Source organism: Oratosquilla oratoria, chromosome 13 (genome assembly GCF_046742065.1).
Source record: "Oratosquilla oratoria isolate Oo_2021 chromosome 13, ASM4674206v1, whole genome shotgun sequence".
Taxonomy (NCBI): domain Eukaryota; kingdom Metazoa; phylum Arthropoda; class Malacostraca; order Stomatopoda; family Squillidae; genus Oratosquilla; species Oratosquilla oratoria.
This window is the reverse complement of record NC_134789.1, coordinates 9831922-9852962: the sequence shown is the minus strand read 5'-3', so window position 1 is coordinate 9852962 and position 21041 is coordinate 9831922. Positions and strand designations below refer to the sequence as shown.

The 21041-nt window shown below is 41.1% G+C and overlaps 1 protein-coding gene across 6 annotated transcripts in view; it reads left to right on the top strand.

Annotated features, from left to right (window-relative positions):
- Nucleotides 1–21041, top strand: part of LOC143032307 (uncharacterized) — a 41755-nt gene that overhangs the window by 4899 nt on the left and 15815 nt on the right. For 5 of the 6 annotated variants that reach the window (XM_076196822.1, XM_076196819.1, XM_076196820.1 and 2 more), the window contains exons 2-11: nucleotides 481–559; nucleotides 5047–5221; nucleotides 5809–5993; nucleotides 6533–6686; nucleotides 12960–13386; nucleotides 14310–14499; nucleotides 15694–15813; nucleotides 16258–16404; nucleotides 16751–16975; nucleotides 18204–18407. In XM_076196822.1, coding sequence (XP_076052937.1) covers nucleotides 481–559; nucleotides 5047–5221; nucleotides 5809–5993; nucleotides 6533–6686; nucleotides 12960–13386; nucleotides 14310–14499; nucleotides 15694–15813; nucleotides 16258–16404; nucleotides 16751–16975; nucleotides 18204–18407 — 1906 coding nt within the window. The remainder of the gene's footprint in view (nucleotides 1–480; nucleotides 560–5046; nucleotides 5222–5808; nucleotides 5994–6532; nucleotides 6687–12959; nucleotides 13387–14309; nucleotides 14500–15693; nucleotides 15814–16257; nucleotides 16405–16750; nucleotides 16976–18203; nucleotides 18408–21041) is intronic. The other variant, XM_076196821.1, reaches the window with a different exon arrangement.

Below are 21041 nucleotides of genomic sequence, written 5' to 3'. Positions count from 1 at the left end.
TATAGATTAATAAACAAGAAACTGAAAAACAAACAAGAATTACTGAAACTACGACAAGGAGGAATAGAATACTCAGAGGAAATAGAAATAGCAGAAATTATGAATAAGTATTTTAAATCAGTGTTCATGAGGGAGAACATACAGCTGAGAGATGATGAGTGGGAGGGGAAAGTCCCCCCTATGAAAGAAATAGAAGTAACAAAGAATGAAATAATGAATCACTTGAGTAATCTCAATGTCAGAAAATTGCATAGTCCAGATGAAATGGCAAACTGGATTTTGAGATAATGCAGGGACAAACTAACATACGAAATACAGTTTAAAAAGCAGTTCATTGAAAGAAGGAAAAGTTCCAGAAGATTGGAAGAGAGGAAATATAGTACCAATATATAAAGGAGGATGGTAGTTCAATGTAATGTGAAACCCAAACCATGTTAGATCTATATATATCTTAAAAACATGTTTTTCTTTATTACATAGGTGGAGATGAGTAAGAGAAGATGGCCGCTATTGCTGGACATGACCAAGGAGGAATGCAAGCAGTCATTACGTGCTCTAGGTAAGGCTGTTGAAGTTGGATTTTGGTACAAAATTTATACAGAGATTTGTTCTTAAATTTCTAACTAATTGTAATACACAAGATAAGAGCTATATATGTAGGGTCCTGTTTGTATGCTTCTGTTGTCAGACTTAGGTCTGACTACTGTTTGTTCTGAATTGTTCCAGGTAACTATGCATCTAAATGGAAAGCTGTATTTCTTACATATACCAAGGGCTTTTTCCCCCTTATGAGGGAGGTAGCTAAAGTCACCCATTTTATCCCCGCATACTCCACTCCCATTTACCACCCCTCTTTTTTTTTTTTTGCTACCTCCTTTAAAAGGGGGAAAAGAGCCTTTTTTATGCTATTGTCATGCTGACTCTCTTCTTTCATCCAGTGTTTGCAGTTTCAATATCCTTAATATTTCTTCCTATGTTTTATTATTTTGGTTTCTATTCCTTAACTTTCATTGTATCTTTTTTATATCTTTTTGTGTGATGTTTTTATTGAGTTTGCATGAGAAATCACATGAACTTTTTATTCTAAGTATGCAGAAAACTACCAAGGAAAATAATAAACATATTGATGACCGAGTGCTTTCGATTAATTATTCATGTACCCTGAGGATGTCTGAATAGACAAAAGCACATGGTCATCAGTATATTTATTATTTTCCTTGTTGAGTTTATTATATATTCATTCATACAGTGGATTGCTACTCTTATTGCTTATTAACTATTTATAACTTTTCCCATAATCTTGATGTGTTTTTCACAGAACAAATTACCAACACTCCCAGCTAGTTGTCCTTCTTAACTTTTGTAACTGCCTGATTTCCTGTTTTGTAGTTTAATGATAATAGTTTGCATTTTTTTCTACATTGAAATTGATTTTCCATTTCTAGCTTTTTTATATAAATGTACAGATCAAATTCATACAATAATATAAATTTTTCATTGTTCTCATTATCTTGGTAGTGTCAGCAAATATGTTGTTATGGCAGTTTCATCTATTATATCATTAACACAGGCATGCACAGAAAGAAACAAGGGACCAAATAATGAACCTTTATGTCAGAAAATCACACAGCCTGGACAAAATTGGTAACTGGATACTAAAGATATATAGATGAACTAATGGACAAAATATATAAGATGATAGAGTGCTCACTCAAGGAATGGTACTGGAAGACTGGAAAAATGCCAATATACAAAGGGGGAACAAGGAAGATCCAACAAACTATAGACCGGTCTCTCTTGCAAGAAAAATAGCCAAAATTTGTGAGAAAGTCATCAAAAGTAGATGGATTAAACATCTGGAGGAGAACAATATACTAACTCCAAGACAATTTGGATTTAAGCAGGGAAGATAATTTGCCACAAATTTGATCAGTTTTTATTCAATGTTGATAGATGTAATGCAAGAAAGGGAAGGATGGGCAGACTGTGTTTTCCTGGACTTACAAAAGGTGTTTGATAAAGTACCACACAAAAAATTATTAAGAAAATTAAAAACAACACGAGGTATACACAGAAAACTATGAAAATGAATGGTAGATTTCTTGCAGGGGAGAAAAATGAGAGTGGTGCTTAGAGATAAAAACTACTTGGGAAGAAATGATAAGTGGAGTCCCACAGGGCTCAGTGCTGGCTCCGATAATGTTTGCTATATATGTAAACGACATAGATGAAGGTGTAGAATGTTACTTGAACTTCTTTGCAGACAACGCAAAGCTACTAAAGAAAGTAAGTACAGAAATAGGTTGTGAATCACTACAGAGAGATCTGGACAAGGTCTAGGAACGGAGTCAAAAATGGGAAGTGGACTTCAACATTAAGAAATGTAATATAATGAAATTTGGAAAAAGTAATATATATATATATATATATATATATATATATATATATATATATATATATATATCTATATATATATATATATATATATATATATATATATACACGAGGTCCATTCAAAAAGTATCCGACCTTGGTCCATGAAAGGAAAAATAATTTACCATTCAGGAATCCATTTTTGTGGCAGTTGACGGCACCCTTACTGCGCATGTGTGGAAATTTTAAAACCTGTAGTGCGCGCCAGTTCCCACCTGTTAAGGCTAGAGTGCAGTCATCCAGTACGTACTCGTCAGATTATTGTCCTTACGCAACATGTCGGAGCACATCGAGCAGCGCTATTGTATTAAGCTCTGCCACAAGCTTGGTGATACGCAAGTGCAAACTATCCAGAAGATTCAGCAAGCCTTTGGCGATGAAGCCATGGGAATAACACAGATAAAGGAGTGGTATAACCACTTCAAGCAAGGACAAACCTCATTTGAGAGCAAGCCACGGTCTGGCAGGCCATCCACCAGCAGAAACGAAGAATTCATTGCGAATGTTCGTCGAATAGTGGAGGACGACCGTCGTATAACCATCAACGAGATTGTCGGAGAAGTAGGAATAAGCACAGGATCAGTTCATACAATTTTAACCGAAGATTTGGCCATGCGACGAGTGTCTGCAAAATTTGTTCCAAAGTTGCTGGTGGAACAGCAGAAACAACTCCGCCTGGAAATTGCACAAGACCTGCTTGACTGTGCTAACAGTGATTCTGACTTCATGAAGACCATCATCACTAGTGATGAGACATGGGTGTATGGATACAACCCGGAAACAAAATTTCAGTCATCACAATGAAAGCATCAGACATCACCAAGACCAAAAAAAGCACGACAGGTTCGGGGCAACGTCAAGGTAATGTTGACATGTTTTTTTGACTCCAGTGGTATTGTGCATCATGAATATGCACCAGCAGGACAAACAATTAATAAGGCATATTATCTGGAAGTTATGCGACACCTTCGCGATGCTGTGCGATGAAAACGACCGCAAATGTGGGCTGCGCGCAACCATGACAATGCACCTGCTCATTCTGCCCACCTGATCCAAGCTTACCTGGCCAAAAACAATACTCCACTTGTTCGGCACCCTCCCTAGTCTCCAGACATGGCACCTTGTGACTTCTGGCTCTTCCCTAAACTGAAAAAAAACCTTAAAGGGAAGCGCTTTGAGTCGAGAGAGGAAATTATGAGAAAAACGATGGCAGAGCTCTACAACATTCCAGAGATGTTACCAGCAGTGGCAGCACCGCTGGGAGAAGTGTGTGCACTCCCAAGGGGAGTACTTTAAAGGTGATTGAATAAAAGTTTTGAAATGTACACAAATCTTTTCTTTATGGACCAAGGTCGGATACTTTTTTAATTGACCTCGTATATATCAGGACAATATAAAATTGTTGCAAAGGAAGTTAAGAAAGTTGATTCTGAAAGGACCAAAGACATGTCCCCAGACAAGCATATAAACAAAATAGTCAGAGAAACCTACAATTTATTAAGATCAATAAAAGTGGCTTTTAATTACTTGGATGAGATAATGGTAAAGAAAATACTAGTCACACTGATAAGACCAAGATTGGAGTATGCTGTGACACTATGGACACCCGGTGCAAAAAAAGAATACAAGGAAAATAGAAATAATCCAAAGAGCAACGACAAAGATGGCCCCAACACTTTCAAAACTGACATATGAGCAAAGATTGGCTAAACTGGAACTATCGACCCTGGAACAAAGAAGAGAAAGAAGCAATCTTTTGGCTATTTACAAAATCATGAAAGGCATGGAAGTCCTTGACAGAGAAAACTTACTAAATTGGGATAGAGGGAAAACAAGGGGACATGAAAAGAAACTCAAAAAGGACAGTTATAGAAGAGATCTAAAAAAAAAACGGCTTTCCACAGAGTGGTGGACATCTGGAACAAATTGGATGAAACAATAGTGTGTGCAAACACCATACCTGAATTTAAAAACAAACTAGATTTTGCGAGATACAAAGACTCACCATGAGCATAGCTCCCCTTCCCATATAATACAACTAGGTAAATACACAGCCATGAAGGACAAGTGGTTTGTTTGAAGAGAAAATACCAGTGGAGTCCTGCATGAATCATTATTAGTGCCAATAATGTTCTTGGTATATGTTAATGATATGATGGATAAAGTGACCATTTGTAATAATTTATTTGCTGACAATGCAAAGATCATGAGGGAAGTGAAGAACTGTCACCATAAACAGAGGTATGTTTGGGAAAGCTTCAGAATTATTGATAAACATGAGAGTGCCATTCCATGACATGGACAAAGACACACTGAAAAAGATTGAAAACTTTATTTACCTTAGATAGGAGTATGTTGCAATGTTGTAATTGCAAAGAAATATAGAGAAAACAAAAATTAGAACTTTCAAAGCAGCAATTCAAATGGTTCCTGATGTTGCGAGTAAAACAAAGGATGAATAAGTGCTCTGGAACTGCCAGTGTTTGAGGAGAGGAGAGGTGATTTGATAGCTTTTTTAGAGTCTATAAAGAAAAGTGTCATCTGCTACAGAATGGCATAGTATAATTAGAAATAAATGCAGGGTAGGTGGTGAAGGTATTTCTATATTTGCAGAGTTGTCAGCTTACAGCCATGTTGTGTCAGTATTGAGAGCCCAGGGAGATTTAACAAAGGACAAAAGAAAACTGTTAAGTGACCTCCAGGCCTCCTTCTCTGTGAGTTTAGAACGTCATAGAGCTGAGATCCGTCGTGCTGTTAATGATGAAAAACTCAATACAATTGCTGAAATGTGAGTATTATCATACAATACTTAGGTTAATGTTTAATTTATTCAGATGTTTTGATATAGCTATAAGGTGTGCAGATAGGATATGATAATTGTGAATTTTACTGAGTATGAAACTGTAGTGATTTAGTAATACTGTGTGCTTGTGCACTTGATCATTTATTACTTAGTTTTGGTGACATTGAGACAGATAATACACAAGGTGGTCATGTAAGAAAGTCATCACCATGCCACCCATCGTCGAACCCCATCAACTTCCTCATTTCCATATAATGATACAGTCCCCAATGGATGGTAAGCTTTCAACTGGGCCCAAAATCTATATATCAACTTAATCTGTATTTCTTCCACCTTTAAACACAAAGAGAGCTTACAGCCAACAACTCCAAGCCAGTGACACTGAAACAAGCCCACACCAATACACTGCAGACATTAGTCCAAGGGTTCTTCTCAGAAATATCTATTGAGAGAGCCCAAGGACTATTGCCATCTGCTGTCTTTTTTCCAGTTAGCAAAACTTGAAGCAACAATTGATTAATTGAAAATGCTTGATATGTACAATGAATTGACCAATCACTTATTTTATGCAGGTTGTGTGGGCCAAATACTGAAGTGGAATGGGCTATTGAAGGACGACGGCTAGTGCCTTTGATGCCACGGGTTCCCCCGCAAACGGCGTACACTGCCATTGCTACAAGGATGGCACAGCTTTACCATGGCATCAATTCTACCATGCCTCCTCCAGCAGCCACAGCTATGTTTGGCAAAATGGATGGTTTGTATAGATATATTTTCTCCTTTTTCATTTCTTAGCAGTATAATCTTTATTGTTCCAAGGTTTTGTTGCAGTTAACATAGGATTTTGGTCTGCTGAGGGGTTGTTCATGGACTAAAGCAAAAGCTGTCTTGCCCTAACTTTCTTTTTAATTTCTTATTAGTATAATCTTTATAGCTCCAAGGTTTTGTTAGAGAGAACGTAGGATTTTGGTCTGAGAGGTTCATGGACTAAAGCAAAAGCTGTCTTGACATGAATTTTTATTAGCTGTCATTTATTATACATACAAGGAGCAGTGATGGAGTTCCTACAAGATGAATAGCAAAGCTGCCCATTTTTAGCTGTGTGTGTTTAATTGTGAAAGACAGAGGAGTGGCAGGGTGGTGAGGTAAACACAGAAAGGGGTTGGATTTTTTATCCCCTAATGTTTCATCCTTATCAGGAATAAAAACGTTTTCTTTGTTCACTACCCTGATGTGTGTATGTGTTTGTGTTGGTATATGGATTTGATTACTGACCTTTTTTTCTGTTACTTTCAGACATTGGTGCAGAATCTGATGACACAGATTCAGAAGAAGAAACAGAAGGAATGAGATTCCTTCAAGGGTCCATGGTTCCGCAACAGTATAATTCAGATATGGGCTCATACACCACCCTACCCATGTCTCAGGCTCGACTTTCCAGGGCTGCACAGTAGGGTTTAGTTTTCTTTTGTTGTTTTTTCTTCATAATTTTCATAACCATCTCCTGGAGTCCTCATGCTATTCCTCATCTCCTCTTCTTGTCAATGTCAACATATTATTCCTCATCCTTATCCTCCTTTTCTTTCTTCATCCTATTCTTTCTCCACCTCTGTACTCTAATCTCCTCTTCCTCTTGCTCTTGTTCCTTCACCTCCTCTTACTCCACCTGCTTTCCCTTTCCCCTTGCTTCTCTTTCCCCTCCTCCTTCTCCCAACTCCCAATTAATGTAATATTATCTCTTGCTCAAGTAAAAGCTTCCTTCCAAACAAGCCAGATTATCTTTTGTTGGCCATAAAAATCCATAAGGTATTAACCAGCAGGTAGTAGTGTGTGGAAAGACAAGGACAAGAATAAAGGAATTATTTCACACAACATACTTAGAAGTGCATTTTCCCAGGTAAATTTTATTTTCACAGAAGTATGATTATGAAGTATGATGGATGTGTTGGTTTTGAGTTAAACTTAGATGAGAGGAAAGGGTGAGTGTGAGTTTGGGAGTGTAGTTGAGAAGTTCTCAGGAGTGAAGAGAGGGTGAAAGAGAGAAGGGGTGGCTATACTACTAAGTGAAGAGATAGGTAAATGTGTAGTGGAGTGGAAAGAGGTTTCTTCAAGGATAATGTGGATGAAGGTGAAGCTGGGAAAGGAGATGTGGGTTTTTGTAAGTGCATATGGGCCTGGTAGTGAGAAGAGTGTTGAAGAAAGGGAGACTTTTTGGATAGATTTAAATGAATGCATAAAGGGATTAGGGAGGAACGTCAATGTAGTGGTATTGGGAGACCTTAATGCTAGGGTAGGAAATGAATCATTTGACGGAGTGGTTGGGAAATGTGGAGTTCCAGGAAAGAATTGTAGTGGAGGATTGATGGTGGAGATGTGTCTAGAAAGAGAGTTGGTGATAGCAAATACAGTGTTTCAGAAGAAAGTCAAACATAAGTACACATGGGAGAGGGTGGTGGATGGAAGGGTGGTAGATAGAGCGTTAATGTACTATATAGTGGTAGATAGGAGCATAATAGGAAGAGTTAAGAATGTACATGTTCTAAGGGGAGAGAGTGGGGGAATATCAGATCATTTCTTGCTGGAAGACAAGTTGAGAGTGGAGGATACATGGAGAAAGAGGAAAAAGACAAATGGTAGGGAGGTGCTTAGAGTGAATTCTTTAAATATGAAAGAAAAGGAGAAGGAGTACAAGAAGAAGCTGAGAGAGGAGTGGAAGGGAGTGAAGGATAGAGTAGAACTAGGAGTGGAGGAGGAATGGGGATGGTTCAAGGAGGGAGTCACAAAGTGTGAAAAGATGGTGTGTGGAACAAAAAGGATGGGAGGAAATAGAAGGAAGGGTAGTGAGTGGTGGGATGAGGAAACAAAGAAAGTTGTAGAAAAAAAGAAGCGAGCTTTCACAGATTGGTTACAAAATAGGACAAGGGAGTTATATGAGAGGTACAAAGAAAAGAGAAGTAAAGCACAAGGTAAAGGAGGCAAAGAGGAGAGCAGATGTTAAATGGGGTAAGAGTATGACAGAAAATTTTGAAAGTAATGAAAAGATGTTTTTGAAAGAAATTGAGAGAGGAAGAGGAGGCGAATGAAGTAGAGAAGAAAAGGTAAAAGATGCAGATGGAGAGATGATAATGGAAGAGAAGGCAGTAAGGTGAAGATGGGCAGAGTATTTTAGGGAGTTGCTAAATGTGAAGGAGGATAGGGAGGGAAAGATAGATGCAGTGGGAAGTGCTAAGAAAATAACTGTGATGAGTGAGGAAAATGGAGGAGAAATAAGGAAGAATGAAGTGAAGGCAGTTGTTAAGATGATCAGAGCAGGTAAGGTCTGGATGGATGCCATGCAGAATATCTAAAAAAAGAAGGTACAGTGATGGTGGACTGGCTGGTGAGGTTATTTAATGTTTGTTGGAGAGAGGGTAGAGTGCCAGAGGACTGGAGGAGTGCCTGTATAGTTCCACTCTACAAGGGAAAAGGGAATAAGTATGAGTGTAGTAGTTTTAGGGGGATTAGCTTGTTAAGTGTAGTTGGGAAGGCTTATTGGAGGATGTTGACTGAGAGGATTAAGAGAGGAACAGAGGGAGTAATTGGTGAGGAACAGTGTAGATATAGGACAGGTAGAGGTTGTGTAGACCAGATTTTTGTGGTAAGACAGATATGTGAGAAAGCTATAGGAAAAGGTAAGGATGTTCTTTGGGCTTTTATGGATCTGGAAAAAGCTTATGACAGAGCAGACAGGAAGGCTATGTGGGAGGTATTGCAGATATATGGGATAGGAGGAAAGCTTTTAGGAGCTGTCAGGAGTTTTTATGAGAGTAATAGAGCATGTGTCAGGATTAGAAATGGAGAGAGTGAGTGGTTCGAGGTAAAGGTGGGACTTCGTCAGGGATGTGTTATGTCCCCCTGGTTGTTCAGCTTATGCATGGATGGGATGGTGCAAGAGGTGAATGCAAGGGTGGTGGGTCAGGGATTGGAGATGGTTAAAGAAAATGGAGAAAAGTAGGAGGTGAGCCAGTTGTTGTTTGCAGATGACACTGCTTGTACCAGGATCAGAGGAGGGATTGAGGAAGTTAGTGACAGAGTTTGGGAGAGTGTCTGAAAGAAGAAAATCAAAATAAATGTGGGCAAAAGTAAGGTGAGATGTACAAGGAGTGAAAGTGGCAGCAGAATGGAAGTGAGCATTAAGGGAGAGCAACTGGAGGAAGTGGATAGCTTTAGGTACTTGGGGCAAATGTGGCAGGAATGGGAGGAGTAGAGGTGGAGGTAGAATGTAGATTGAGAGAAGAGAATAAATGCATTAGTGAATTAAAAAGTGTAATGAGAAATAGACATTTGGGAATGGATTCTAAGAGGAGATTGAATGAAAGAGCGAGTGTGCCAACAGCACTGTATAGGGCAGAAACATGGAACATAAGAGAGGAAGAGAGAAGGAGTTTGAATATGATTGAGATGAGTTGTTTGAGAAGTATGATGGGGGTTATTAGGCTGGATAGAGTGAGAAATGAGGAGGTGAGGAGGAGAACAGGGGTGGTAAGGGAGTTGGGAGATAGGGTGGATGAATGAGTATTGGGATGGTTTGGACACATGGAAAGAATGAGTGAAGAAAGACTAGTAAAAGAGGTATGGAAGGCAGATGTGGAGGGAGTGAACATGAGGGGGCGACCTTGGATGAGATGGATGGATGGGGTGAAAGGGGCTTTGGGGAAGAGAGGAATGTCTGTTGAGGAAGGACGGGAGAGGACAGAGGTGAATGGAAAATGGTTGTATATGGATGATGTTGTGATGCATGAGGTGGAATGGATGGGGGGATGGAGGGGTGAGGTAGTATGTATGAGAAAAATTTTATACAGCCCGAAGGGATTTCTCCCCGTCTTCTTTTCTGCATGAGGGGACGGAGAGAGGGGGGTGTCACCGATTTAATGAAGCAACCTTGCTGTGGATGTGGTGTGTCTTGAGTCACTGCTTCTGACCCGGGGCAGTGGACAAGATGCAGGGATGACCCATCATCCAGGAGGTGCCAAGAGAAGAGGGAGGGTAGAGGGTGGAGGGAAATGGAGTTTATTAGGGATGAAATGGGTGAGAATGGATTTTATGCCTTTGTTTTTTGGCTACCTCCCTTGTAAGGAGGGGAAAAAGCCTTTGGAATATGTATCTACCTAGTTGTATTTTACGAGACGAGAGCTATGCTCATAGTGACCCATTTTCGTATCTCTCTACATCCAGTTTATTCTTAAAATCGTGTATAGTTTTGGCATTCACTTTTTCTCCGTTCAGTTTGTTCCAGACATCGATCACTCTGTGTGGGAAGCTATTTTTTTAAGGCCTCTTCTGTAACTGTCTTTCTTCAGTTTCTATTCATGTCCTCTTGTTTCTCTTCTGTCCCGCTTTAATAAGTTGTCTGTGTCGAGAATTTTGATCCCTTTCATAATTCTGAAAATGGTCAACAAATTGTCTCTTTCTCTTCTCTGTTCCAGTGTTAACAGATGTAATTTCTCCAATCTTTGTTCATATGTCAGATTTGACGGTGTAGGTGCCATTTTTGTCACTGCTCTTTGAATTCTTTCTAATTTTCTTATGTTCTTCTTTGTGCTAGGTGCCCATAGTGTTGCAGCATATTCTGGTTTAGGTCTTATCAGTGTAACAACTATTTTTTTTACCATCTCCTCATCTATGTAGTCGAAGGCCACTTTCATTGATCTCAATAAGTTATAAGTCTCTCTGAATAATTTATTGACATGTTTATCAGGTGTCAAGTCGCTTGAGATAATTACTCCTAGGTCCCTTTCTGAATCGACTTTTTTGACTTCTTTGTTTCCAATTTTATACTGTCCCAATACTCTGTTTTTACTTTTTCCAAATTCCATTATGCTACATTTTTTTAATGTTGAAGTTCTCACACCTGACTCCATTCCCATATTTTGTCTAGGTCACATTTTAACTAAATATTTAATGTATGAAACAATTGACAGAAACTAACAGCTTATTGTATTTACATACATACCAAAAGGCCCTTACCTCTGTAAGGGGATTGACTAAATCATGGACACTGTATTTAACTCATAGATATTTGAATTGCATTGAAGTGGAAGTTTAGGTATTAGCCCCATCAGTTTGTCAGCATCTTTTGTAGATCTTGAACTAAAAGAAATTACTCAGTTTAATGTTGCAAATTCCCCTCAGAGGTGACTGGGATAGTGCTTCCTTACAAATGACTTTTTAAAGCAGGGGATTTAATGTAATATGCCCTTGCTATGATTTTATGTGCTTGGTGGCCACATGGGTTAGAGTGTCACAACTTGCGGTGAAGGTTGAGGTGATGGTGGTTTGAAGCCTGCCACTAGTGAGTTGAATCAAGGGCATGGTTGATTAAATTCCATGCTACAAAGTCCTCTGTAAGGGGCAACCATCCTAGCCTCCTAATAAAGGGGATCATCATCATCATCATCATCAATCATCATTTATTTGCTAGGCAGAATTTAAATTGTCTCCACTATTAGCCTCTGCCACAAGTAGCAATTCACTAACCCAATCAATCTGTGACCATTCCACTAAAAGAAATATAATTAGAACTTTTATTGGTTTAAAATTAGCCTCTCAACTGAATTGAAATGTTGGGCAGTACTCAGAAGAGATTTGAAATTGTTTTCCATTGTTCAAGGGATTAAACAGTTTCTGTCCCATTGTTATTCAAAGATAGCTGTTATTTCTTTTGTTAATATTTCTTTTGTTAATCCTGAAGAATTATGTTTATTTTATATGTGAACTTCCGATGTAGGTAAGTTTAGGGTTGGTGTATACTTAGACTTGCCCCCCTTCCCCATATAAATTGAAAAGACTTGTTGATATTTGTGTGTGTGAAATTCTAACTACTGAAGAAGAGTCTAGCAGAGGTCTAGTTTTATTCCATCAGTTTTTCTTTTATTTTGTTTTTAGATGTAAAGGTACCCCCTCTCATTTCCTCCCATGTACATACATACATATACCAAGGCTTTTCCCCCCTTACAAGGGAGGTAGCCAAAAAGGAAAAGGCATAAAATCATTCCCACCCATTCCATCCCTGAATACACTCCACACCCCTCCACCCTCCCTCTTATCTTAGCACCTCCTGGATGACAGGTCATCCCTGCACCTTGTCCACTGCCCTGGGTCAGAAGCAGTGTCGCAAGACACAGCACATCCACAGCAAGGCCGCTTCATTAAATCGGCGACCCCCCTCTCCGTCCCCCCATGCATAAAAGGTGAAGACGGGGAGAAATCCCTTCGGGCTGCGTCAAATTTTGCTCACACGTATTACCTCACCCCCGTCCCCCCGCCCATTCCACCTCATGCATCACAACATCATCCATATACAACCATTCTCCATTCACCCCTGTCTTCTGTCCTCTCCCGTCCTTCCTCAACAGACATTCCCCTCTTCCCCAAAGCCCCCTTCACCCCATCCATCCACCTCATCCTAGGATGTCCCCTCCACATCTGCCATCCATACCTCTTTTACTAGTCTTTCTTCACTCATTCTTTCCATGTGTCCAAACCATCCTAATACTCTTTCATCAACCCTCCTCCCATGTATTGCATCATATAATGTTAGGATTAGCAAAGGGAAAGGGTGCAAACTAAGAAACTTATTAAAAATGAGTACCTCTGGTTTGGGTACCTCCCTTGTATATGTATGTATGTATGTACCTCTGGTTGTAGAAAATAGTACATGTGCTTCCCCATTGTTCTCCTGTAGAAAAGAAAACAGAGACTCGAAGGACATCAGGGAAGTGGCTTCCACACCTGTCTCCTCCAGTGGAAGTGGTATAGTCACCCCCTCCAGTAACTCCACAGGATCTGACCGCAGAAAACGGAAACGCTCAACCTCTACAGACACCAATCTTCCGCCCCCACCTCCTCCCCCAACTCCACCCACTCTACCTCCACCTCCTCCACCACCATTACCTCCACCTCCCCCACCTCCCCCTGTAACCCCTCAACAGCAGCAGCAACAACAGCAACACCCATTACCATCACAGCAGAATGTGGGGTCAACCAAACATCTTCCAGGGGGTGCATTAACGCGCTCCATAAATCCTCCGCCCATGAAGATCACTGTGACAGGCAATGTCACACGAGGGATACCTGGCACCACTACCTCACTTGCAGGACACACACAGAAGGTAAGGGTGGAGATATGAGTGACTATTTGCTATGGCCAAGATATTGTGTATGTTTTTCCATAAATATTATTTCTTTAACCTAGGGAAGACAAGCCTTTTAATTGGCTACATTGGGTAGAAGTAAAGTGATGAGATGTACAAGGGGAGAATGTGGCAGCAAATTGGAAGTAAGTATTAAGGAAGAGGGACTGTAGGAAGTGGATAGCTTTAGATATGTGGAGGGAAAGGGAGTAGTAGAGGTGGAGGTAGAATGTAGATTGAGAGAAGCAAGTAAATCCATTGGGGGATCAAAAAGTGTAATGAGAAATAGACATTTGGGAATGGATGCTAAGAGGAGATTGTATGAAGGAATGATTGTGCCGAGAGCACTGTATGAGGCAGAAACATGGAACATAAAAGAAGAAGAAAGGAGGAGTTTGAATGTGTTTGAGATGAGGTGCCTGAGAAATATGATAGGGGGTTACTAGGCTGGATAGAATCAGAATAAGATACATTTTTCAAGTGTAAGAGGCTGATCAAATACTAAGTGGTCTGAAAGGCTGATATCCTTTCCAAAAGGGATCGTAACTCCTCTGAAGCAAACATGTGAATAACTTAACCTCTTCAATACGAGTCATATTCGTGTGCTCATCAGGTTGCCTGATGTACGATGATGCATCACAATATGTGCCATACAAAATATATAGTTACTGGTGCTATACTCTTTCTCTTTCACCCAGAATAAATATAATTTCACAGAAAAAGTGATAAAGCCTGTTCACAGAATACGGTGGTCACTCAGCTACAACTACAAAATGAATATAATTAGGCTGCCGATGCCAGTGTCCACATATACCCCACTCACAGCTCATGATGCATATGTAGGCATCATCGAATTCAATAGGTTAATGACTTTGTGTTCATGAAATTTTTCTTTTTCGCAGGTCATTCTGGTGTCGACTTCTGGTGCCAGCAGTGGAGGGGGCGGTGGGATGTATCAGCGTTCCCTCAGTGTTCCTGTCATGAAGAATCTCACAACAGGTGGAGGGATCACTCCAGCTGTAGTGAGGGGAATCCCCACAGGACCCAATAATGTTGCCTCAGGTCTTTCACAAGCCAGCAAAGGAAGCACTTGTACGTACCATCCAATTTTTTATTCTTGGTTGCTTGTCCAGCTTTCATGTTAACCCCTACCATACGGTGCCGCACACGTAGGCGTCATGAGGAGCCAGTGGATTCGCAACTGCCATATCGGCGTCTTGATTATATTTATTGTAGTCGCCCCTGTGTTTTTACATTCTCCTTAATGTGCCCTTAATCCCATTCTCTGTGGTTTTCAAAATTCACGGGTGATAGAGAGAACGATCGATATAAGCGGTGACTATATTTTATAATGCGAGTATTATTACGACACGTCGTACGGCTGGCATTGGCTGCTGCCCGTGAGATTTAAGTCCCGGAGTGAAGTGTTAATAGATCTTACATGAAGGTCAGGCACAGAGAGGGTGATTAAGATCAGGTATGGAGAGAGTGATTATTTTGAAATGAAGGTGGGGCTGCATCAGAGTTGTGCAGTATTGCCATGGTTGTTCAGCTTGAAGTGCATGGATAGGGTGGCGAGAGAGGTAAATGCTAAAGTGCTAGGCAAGGGTTACAAGTTCCAGAATGAGAATAGAGTGACATGGGAGTTGAGTTAGTTGTTATTTGCAGATGAGTAAAACAGCCAGATGGACTATCTATCAATATATACCAAGGGCCTTTTCTTCCCCCTCATAAGGGAGATAGCCAAGTCAAAAGGCACCCACCCATTCCCACCCTTGTTTCCCTCTTATCTTAGCTCCTCTTGGATAAAAGGTCATCCCTGTCTCCCTCCCACTGCCCTGGGTTAGAAGCAATGCAGCAAGACACAGTACATCCACAGCAAGGCCGCTTCACTTAATTGGTGACCTCCTCCCTCCCCCTCATTCCATCCCCTCTTGCAGAAATTAGATAAGACAGGGAGAATCCCTTTGGGCAGCATCAAAATATCCTCCACACACAACCACTCCCCCATCCCCTGCCCTCTGCCTAATGGACACCAGAATGAAAAGGAAAGTGCCACATGTCATGAATGGGGTTGATCAAAATAAACTCTAGCTCCTTTGCCTTCAGGTACCTTGAAGATGAAATAAGTTTGGCAGCAACCAAGATAAATTGAAAAATGCCGTAGGTCACATAAATGGGCTTGATTGATATGAATGATGAATAAGTTAGAAGAGTAACCTATACAAATATACCAAAAAACCAGATGCATTGCTAGCTTATGAATTTTCTTTTAATCTATTTCAGCAAGTGGTAGTGGTGGACCCACTGGTAGTGCCATGGTGCCTTCCCATTCTCTGCAGGGCGGAGCAGCAAGTGGAGGAGCCACGTACTCATCAGCCTCAGCTTTAAGTGGAGCTTCATCAGGTATGACTTCATATATCTATGTATGTATACATTATGATTTGGTTTCATGAGGCTAGGATGGTGTCCCTTACAAAGGAATTTATAGTGTGGAATTTAAATAACCATGCCCTTGGTCCAACTCGCTGGCAACAAGGTTTGAACTGATGTCACCTCAACCTCTTCTGCAAATAGCAATGATGTAACCTACTTGTATACATACATCAAAAGGCCCTTTCCCCCATGTAAAGGAGTGACCCAGCCAGGGCGCCACAGCCAAGAAGCATCCCTCATGTAGTTTGTTTTGTGATGTCACTATTTGATTGCTCTAGCTTGTCTTTTCCTTTTTACGTTAGATATATCTTCCCTTTTATTTGGCTGTCTGAATGGAATATTTCTAAAAAACAATGGATTTTTTTATATATAAAAGATGAAATGAATTAATACAAGCCTGTATGTATTTTTCAGGTGTATCTAACCTTCCTGGCAGTGGTAACAGTTACTTAAGTAGAGCCAGACCTCCTAGAATACCTTCTGGTACCATGCAAACGAGGCCACGGCAACGATCCAACTCCCTCGTCATGGCAAGCGAAGCCTCAGCTCAAGGTGGAAGAGGTATTTATGTTCTTTGTGCCTGGAGCAAGGGTGAGGTATTTGAAAACAAGACATTGAAATGTAAATGTCTTAAGTTAGACGTAACATAGATGAAAGATAGGTGATATAAGTAGATCCAGGTTTATTTTTTAACATATAACCTACCCTGTTGATCCAGTAGGGTGAATAGAATAGGTCAGCAACATCCAGTATAAATAGGGAAGTCCCACCCATTACTGAAATGGGTTATAGTTATATATTGGTGCTTCCTCCTCAAGGTAGCAAATTCAGTCACCACTTTTGTTTTCCTAAACATTTCAAATATGCAGCCATTCTAACTGAGAAATATTTCTTGTCTCCATCCAAGGAGAAGGCACACCATTAGGAAGTAGTGGAGGTGGTAACATTGGAGCAAGTGGAACCAGTAACAGCTTAGGAGGCAGTGGTGTCAGCAGTGGCCCTGCTGGTGTGTCAAGCCTAGGTTCATCAGGGCAAGTGATGGGACATCAGACCATCCAGGTGCGCCCAGGAGGTGTCCATACCACCACCCCTACAAAACCGTCTGCAGCAATTCAGATACGACAGGAAGGAGGTGAGTTCTTTTTCATATGCACACACCAACACATATGTCCATGCACATGCACACACACACAGATATCACTCGCACATTCTCTCCCTCCCTCCCTTTTCCATCCTCTCTCCCCCTTCCTCCCTCCTTCTTCCCTCTCTCTCTCTCCGTTCCTCCTCTCTCTCTCCCTCTCCTCCTCCCTTCCTCTCTCCCTCTCCCCCTACCCCCATTTCTCTTCCCCTCCCTTCCTCTCTCCCTCTTGCTCCCTCTCTCTCCCTCTCCCCCTCCCTTCCTCTCTCTCTCTCCCTCTCTCCCTTTCTCTTCCTCTCCCCTTCTTTTCCTCTCCCATTCTCTTCCTCTCCCTCTCTCTTTCTCTCTCTCTCTCTCTCTCTCTCTCTCTCTCTCTCTCTCTCTCTTCCTCTCTCCTTCACCCCCTCCCTTCCTCTCTCCCCATACTCCCTCTCTCTTTCTCTCTTCCTCTCTCCTCCCCCTCCCTTCCTCTCTCCCCATACTCCTGCCTCTCTCTCTCTCTCTCTCTCTCTCTCCCTCTTGCTCTTTCTTGGTCACTTTATCTATTGCATTGACTGTATAAGATTCATGCAGTCAGTATCTTCATTGACATCTATACGGAGCAATCGCTCTTAACCTCTTTACTCCGGGGCACATCACACGTCTGGCAGCATTAGCTGCCTGACGTGCGATGTTGCGTCATAATAATCGCATTATAATAAATAAAGTCAGTGCTCATTCGTTCGTTCTCTTTCACCCGTGAATTTTGATAACCATAGAAAATGTGATGAAGCCAGTTTAGAGAGAATGGAGGTTACGTAGGTACGACTACAATAAATATAATCAAGACGCCGACGTCGGCATCATCGCGTACCCACTTGCTCCTCATGACGCCTACATAGGTGTCACCATATGGAAATGGTTAACTTCTACTATCCCTCGTTTTCACCATTATCCATAAATCATTACTTAAATCTCTTTAACTTCACCTGTTTAGTGGAATAGTAAGATATTCTGTCTCTAACCCCACCTCCTCGCTTCTTGTGATCAGAACGTTGGCTACACAAGTTTTATGTAGTCCATATTGTGGGGGCTTGATTGACATCCGTATAGACCATAATTGCACAGCAACTATCATTTACCTCCTCTTCTACTCCATTCACTGCCATATATCATCAAATTATTGTATAGTGAAACTTGTCTGTGTATCTCTTTTCTCTAAGAATAATTAAATTTTCCTCAGGTGCCAAGATTATAACCCACACTGTAACAAGTACAAATAGTGGAGGGACGAACACCTCAGCAGTTGGACCTGCCACCACTGGACGTCTGCTGAGTAGACCGCCTACCGTCCCTTCTGTCTCAGGAGGCTCCGGCCCCCTCTACGTTGTCACCACCAATTCAGGCACGATCTCAGTAGTCACACGGACTGTTGCTGCTGGTCAAGGTGGTCTCCTCCTCCCGGGATTTTTTTTCTTCTTCTTCTTTCTTTCTTTCGTTTTGTCTAGCATATGATGTGGTTTACTTCTTTCTACCCTAAGTAATACAATAGAGGCATATTCCCCTTCAGACTGTGGTGTTGCAAAGATGTAATGACCTTCAACTTGTTTTTGAGGCAAAACATTAGTGGCCTTCAGCTGTTGCATAGATGTAGTGGTTGCCTGTGGTGACGTAGGGGCATACTAACCTTCATCCTGTAAATATAGTAATTATTACCTTGAGTTTCACCAATTGGAATCCTGCATCCCTACTTTGGATGGTCTCCAGTTCTCGGACCCTCCCATAGATCTCTCCAGTAAGAAATCTTAGACTTTTGTCTGTGTTGTGTTAGTGTGGAACTCTTTCTCTGTTTCTCTTCCACTGGCTGGAATTAGAAGGAAGAATGGAGCAGATGTCAATTGTCAACACTGATGTTGCAAAGGGATATTGAGACTTGGCCTCTGATGTTGTAAAGGCATAATGGTCCTTGGCATGGGATTTTATGAGGCATAGTGGCCTTTAATCTGGGATTTGTAAAGGCCACAGTTTTATAAAGATCATCATTCTACTGTAGTTAAAGGCACAATTGATTTTGTCCAGGAATGATAGAGACTATAGGAATTTTCATCATATGGTCTGCAAAACTTTTATGGTGTTGACAACCATGTTGCATCCAGTGACTTGTGATCAGTGGGAAACTGTGACCATTCATGCTTGCAATGAATAGCATTGTTTCCTAAAACTTTCAATTTAATGTATAGTTCATTGAATGGAAGTGGGTGTGTGTTTTAGCTGCCTACTTCCCTTATACTTTTGGAGAGTTGATGGTGGAGATGTGTCTAGAAAGAGAGTTGGTGATAGGAAATACAGTGTTTCGGAAGAAAGTCAAACATAAGTACACATGGGAGAGGGTGGTGGATGGAAGGGTGGTAGATAGAACATTAATGGACTATGTAGTGGTAGATAGGAGTATAATAGGAAGAGTTAAGGATGTACATGTGCTAAGGCAGAGAGTGGGGGAATATCAGATCATTTCTTGCTGGAAGGTAAGTTGAGAGTGGAGGATAGGTTGAGAAAGAGGAAAAGGACAAAAGATAGTGAGGTGCTTAGAGTGAACTCTAAAGGAAAAGGAGAAGGAGTACAAGAAGCTGAGAGAAGAATGGGAGGGAGTGAAGGATAAAGTAGAGCTAGGAGCAGAGGAGGAATGGGGATGGTTCAAGGAGGGAGTCACAAAATGTGCAAAGATGGTGTGTGGAACAAGAAGGATGGGAGGAAATAGAAGGAAGGATAGTGAATGGTGGGATGAGAAAACAAAAAGGGTTGTAGAAGAGAAGAAGGGAGCTTTCACAGATTGGTTACAAAATAGGACGAGGGAGTCATATGAGAGGTACAAAGAAAAGAGAAGAGAAGTAAAGCACAAGGTAAAGGAGGCAAAGAGGAGAGCAGATGTGAAGTGGGGTAAGAGTATGACAGAAAATTTTGAAAGTAATAAAAAGATGTTTTGGAAAGAAATTAAGAGAGGAAGAGGAGGCGAATGAAGTAGAGAAGAAAAGGTAAAAGGTGCAGATGGAGAGATGATGATGGAAGAGAAGGCTGTAAGGGGAAGATGGGCAGAATATTTTAGGGAGTTGCTAAATGTGAAGGAGGATAGGGAGGGAAAGATAGTTGCAGTGGGAAGTGCTAAGAAAATGACCATGATAAGTGAGGAAAATGGAGGAGAAATAAGGAAGGATGAAGTGAAGGCAGTTGTTAAGATGATGAGAGCAGGTAAGGCACCTGGTCTGGATGGATGCCATGCAGAATGTCTAAAAAAAAAGGAGGTACAGTGATGGTTGACTGGCTGGTGAGGTTATTTAATGCTTGCTGGAGAGAGAGTAGAGTGCCGAAGGACTGGAGGAGTGCCTGTATAGTTCCACTCTACAAGGGAAAAGGGGACAAGTGTAAGTGTAGTAGTATCAGAGGGATTAGCTTGTTAAGTGTAGTTGGGAAGGCTTATGGGAGGATGTTGATTGAGAGGATTAGGAGAGGAACAGAGGGAGTAATTGGTGAGGAACAGTGTGGATTTAGGACGGGTAGAGGTTGTGTAGATCAGATTTTTGTGGTAAGACAGATATGTGAGGAAGCTATAGGAAAAGGTAAGGATATTTTTGGGGCTTTTATGGATCTGGAAAAGGCTTATGACAGGGTACACAGGAAGGCTATGTGGGAGGTATTGCAGATATACGGGATTGGAGGAAAGTTTCTAGGAGCTGTCAAGAGTTTTTACGAGAGTAGTAGAGCATGTGTCAGGATTAGAAATGGAGAGTGAGAGTGGTTCGAGGTAAAGGTGGGACTTCGTCAGGGATGTGTTATGTTGCCCTGCCTGTTCAACTTATACATGGATAGGGTGGTGCGGAGGTAAATGCAAGGGAGATGGGTCAGGGATTGGAGATGGTTAAAGAAAATGGAGAAAAGTGGGAGGTGAGCCAGCTGTTGTTTGTGGACAACAGTGTGCTTGTAGCAGGATTAGAGGAGGGATTGAGGAAGTTGGTGACAGAGTCTGGGAGAGTGTGTGAAAGAAGAAAGTTGAAGATAAATGTGGGTAAAAGTAAAGTGATAAGAT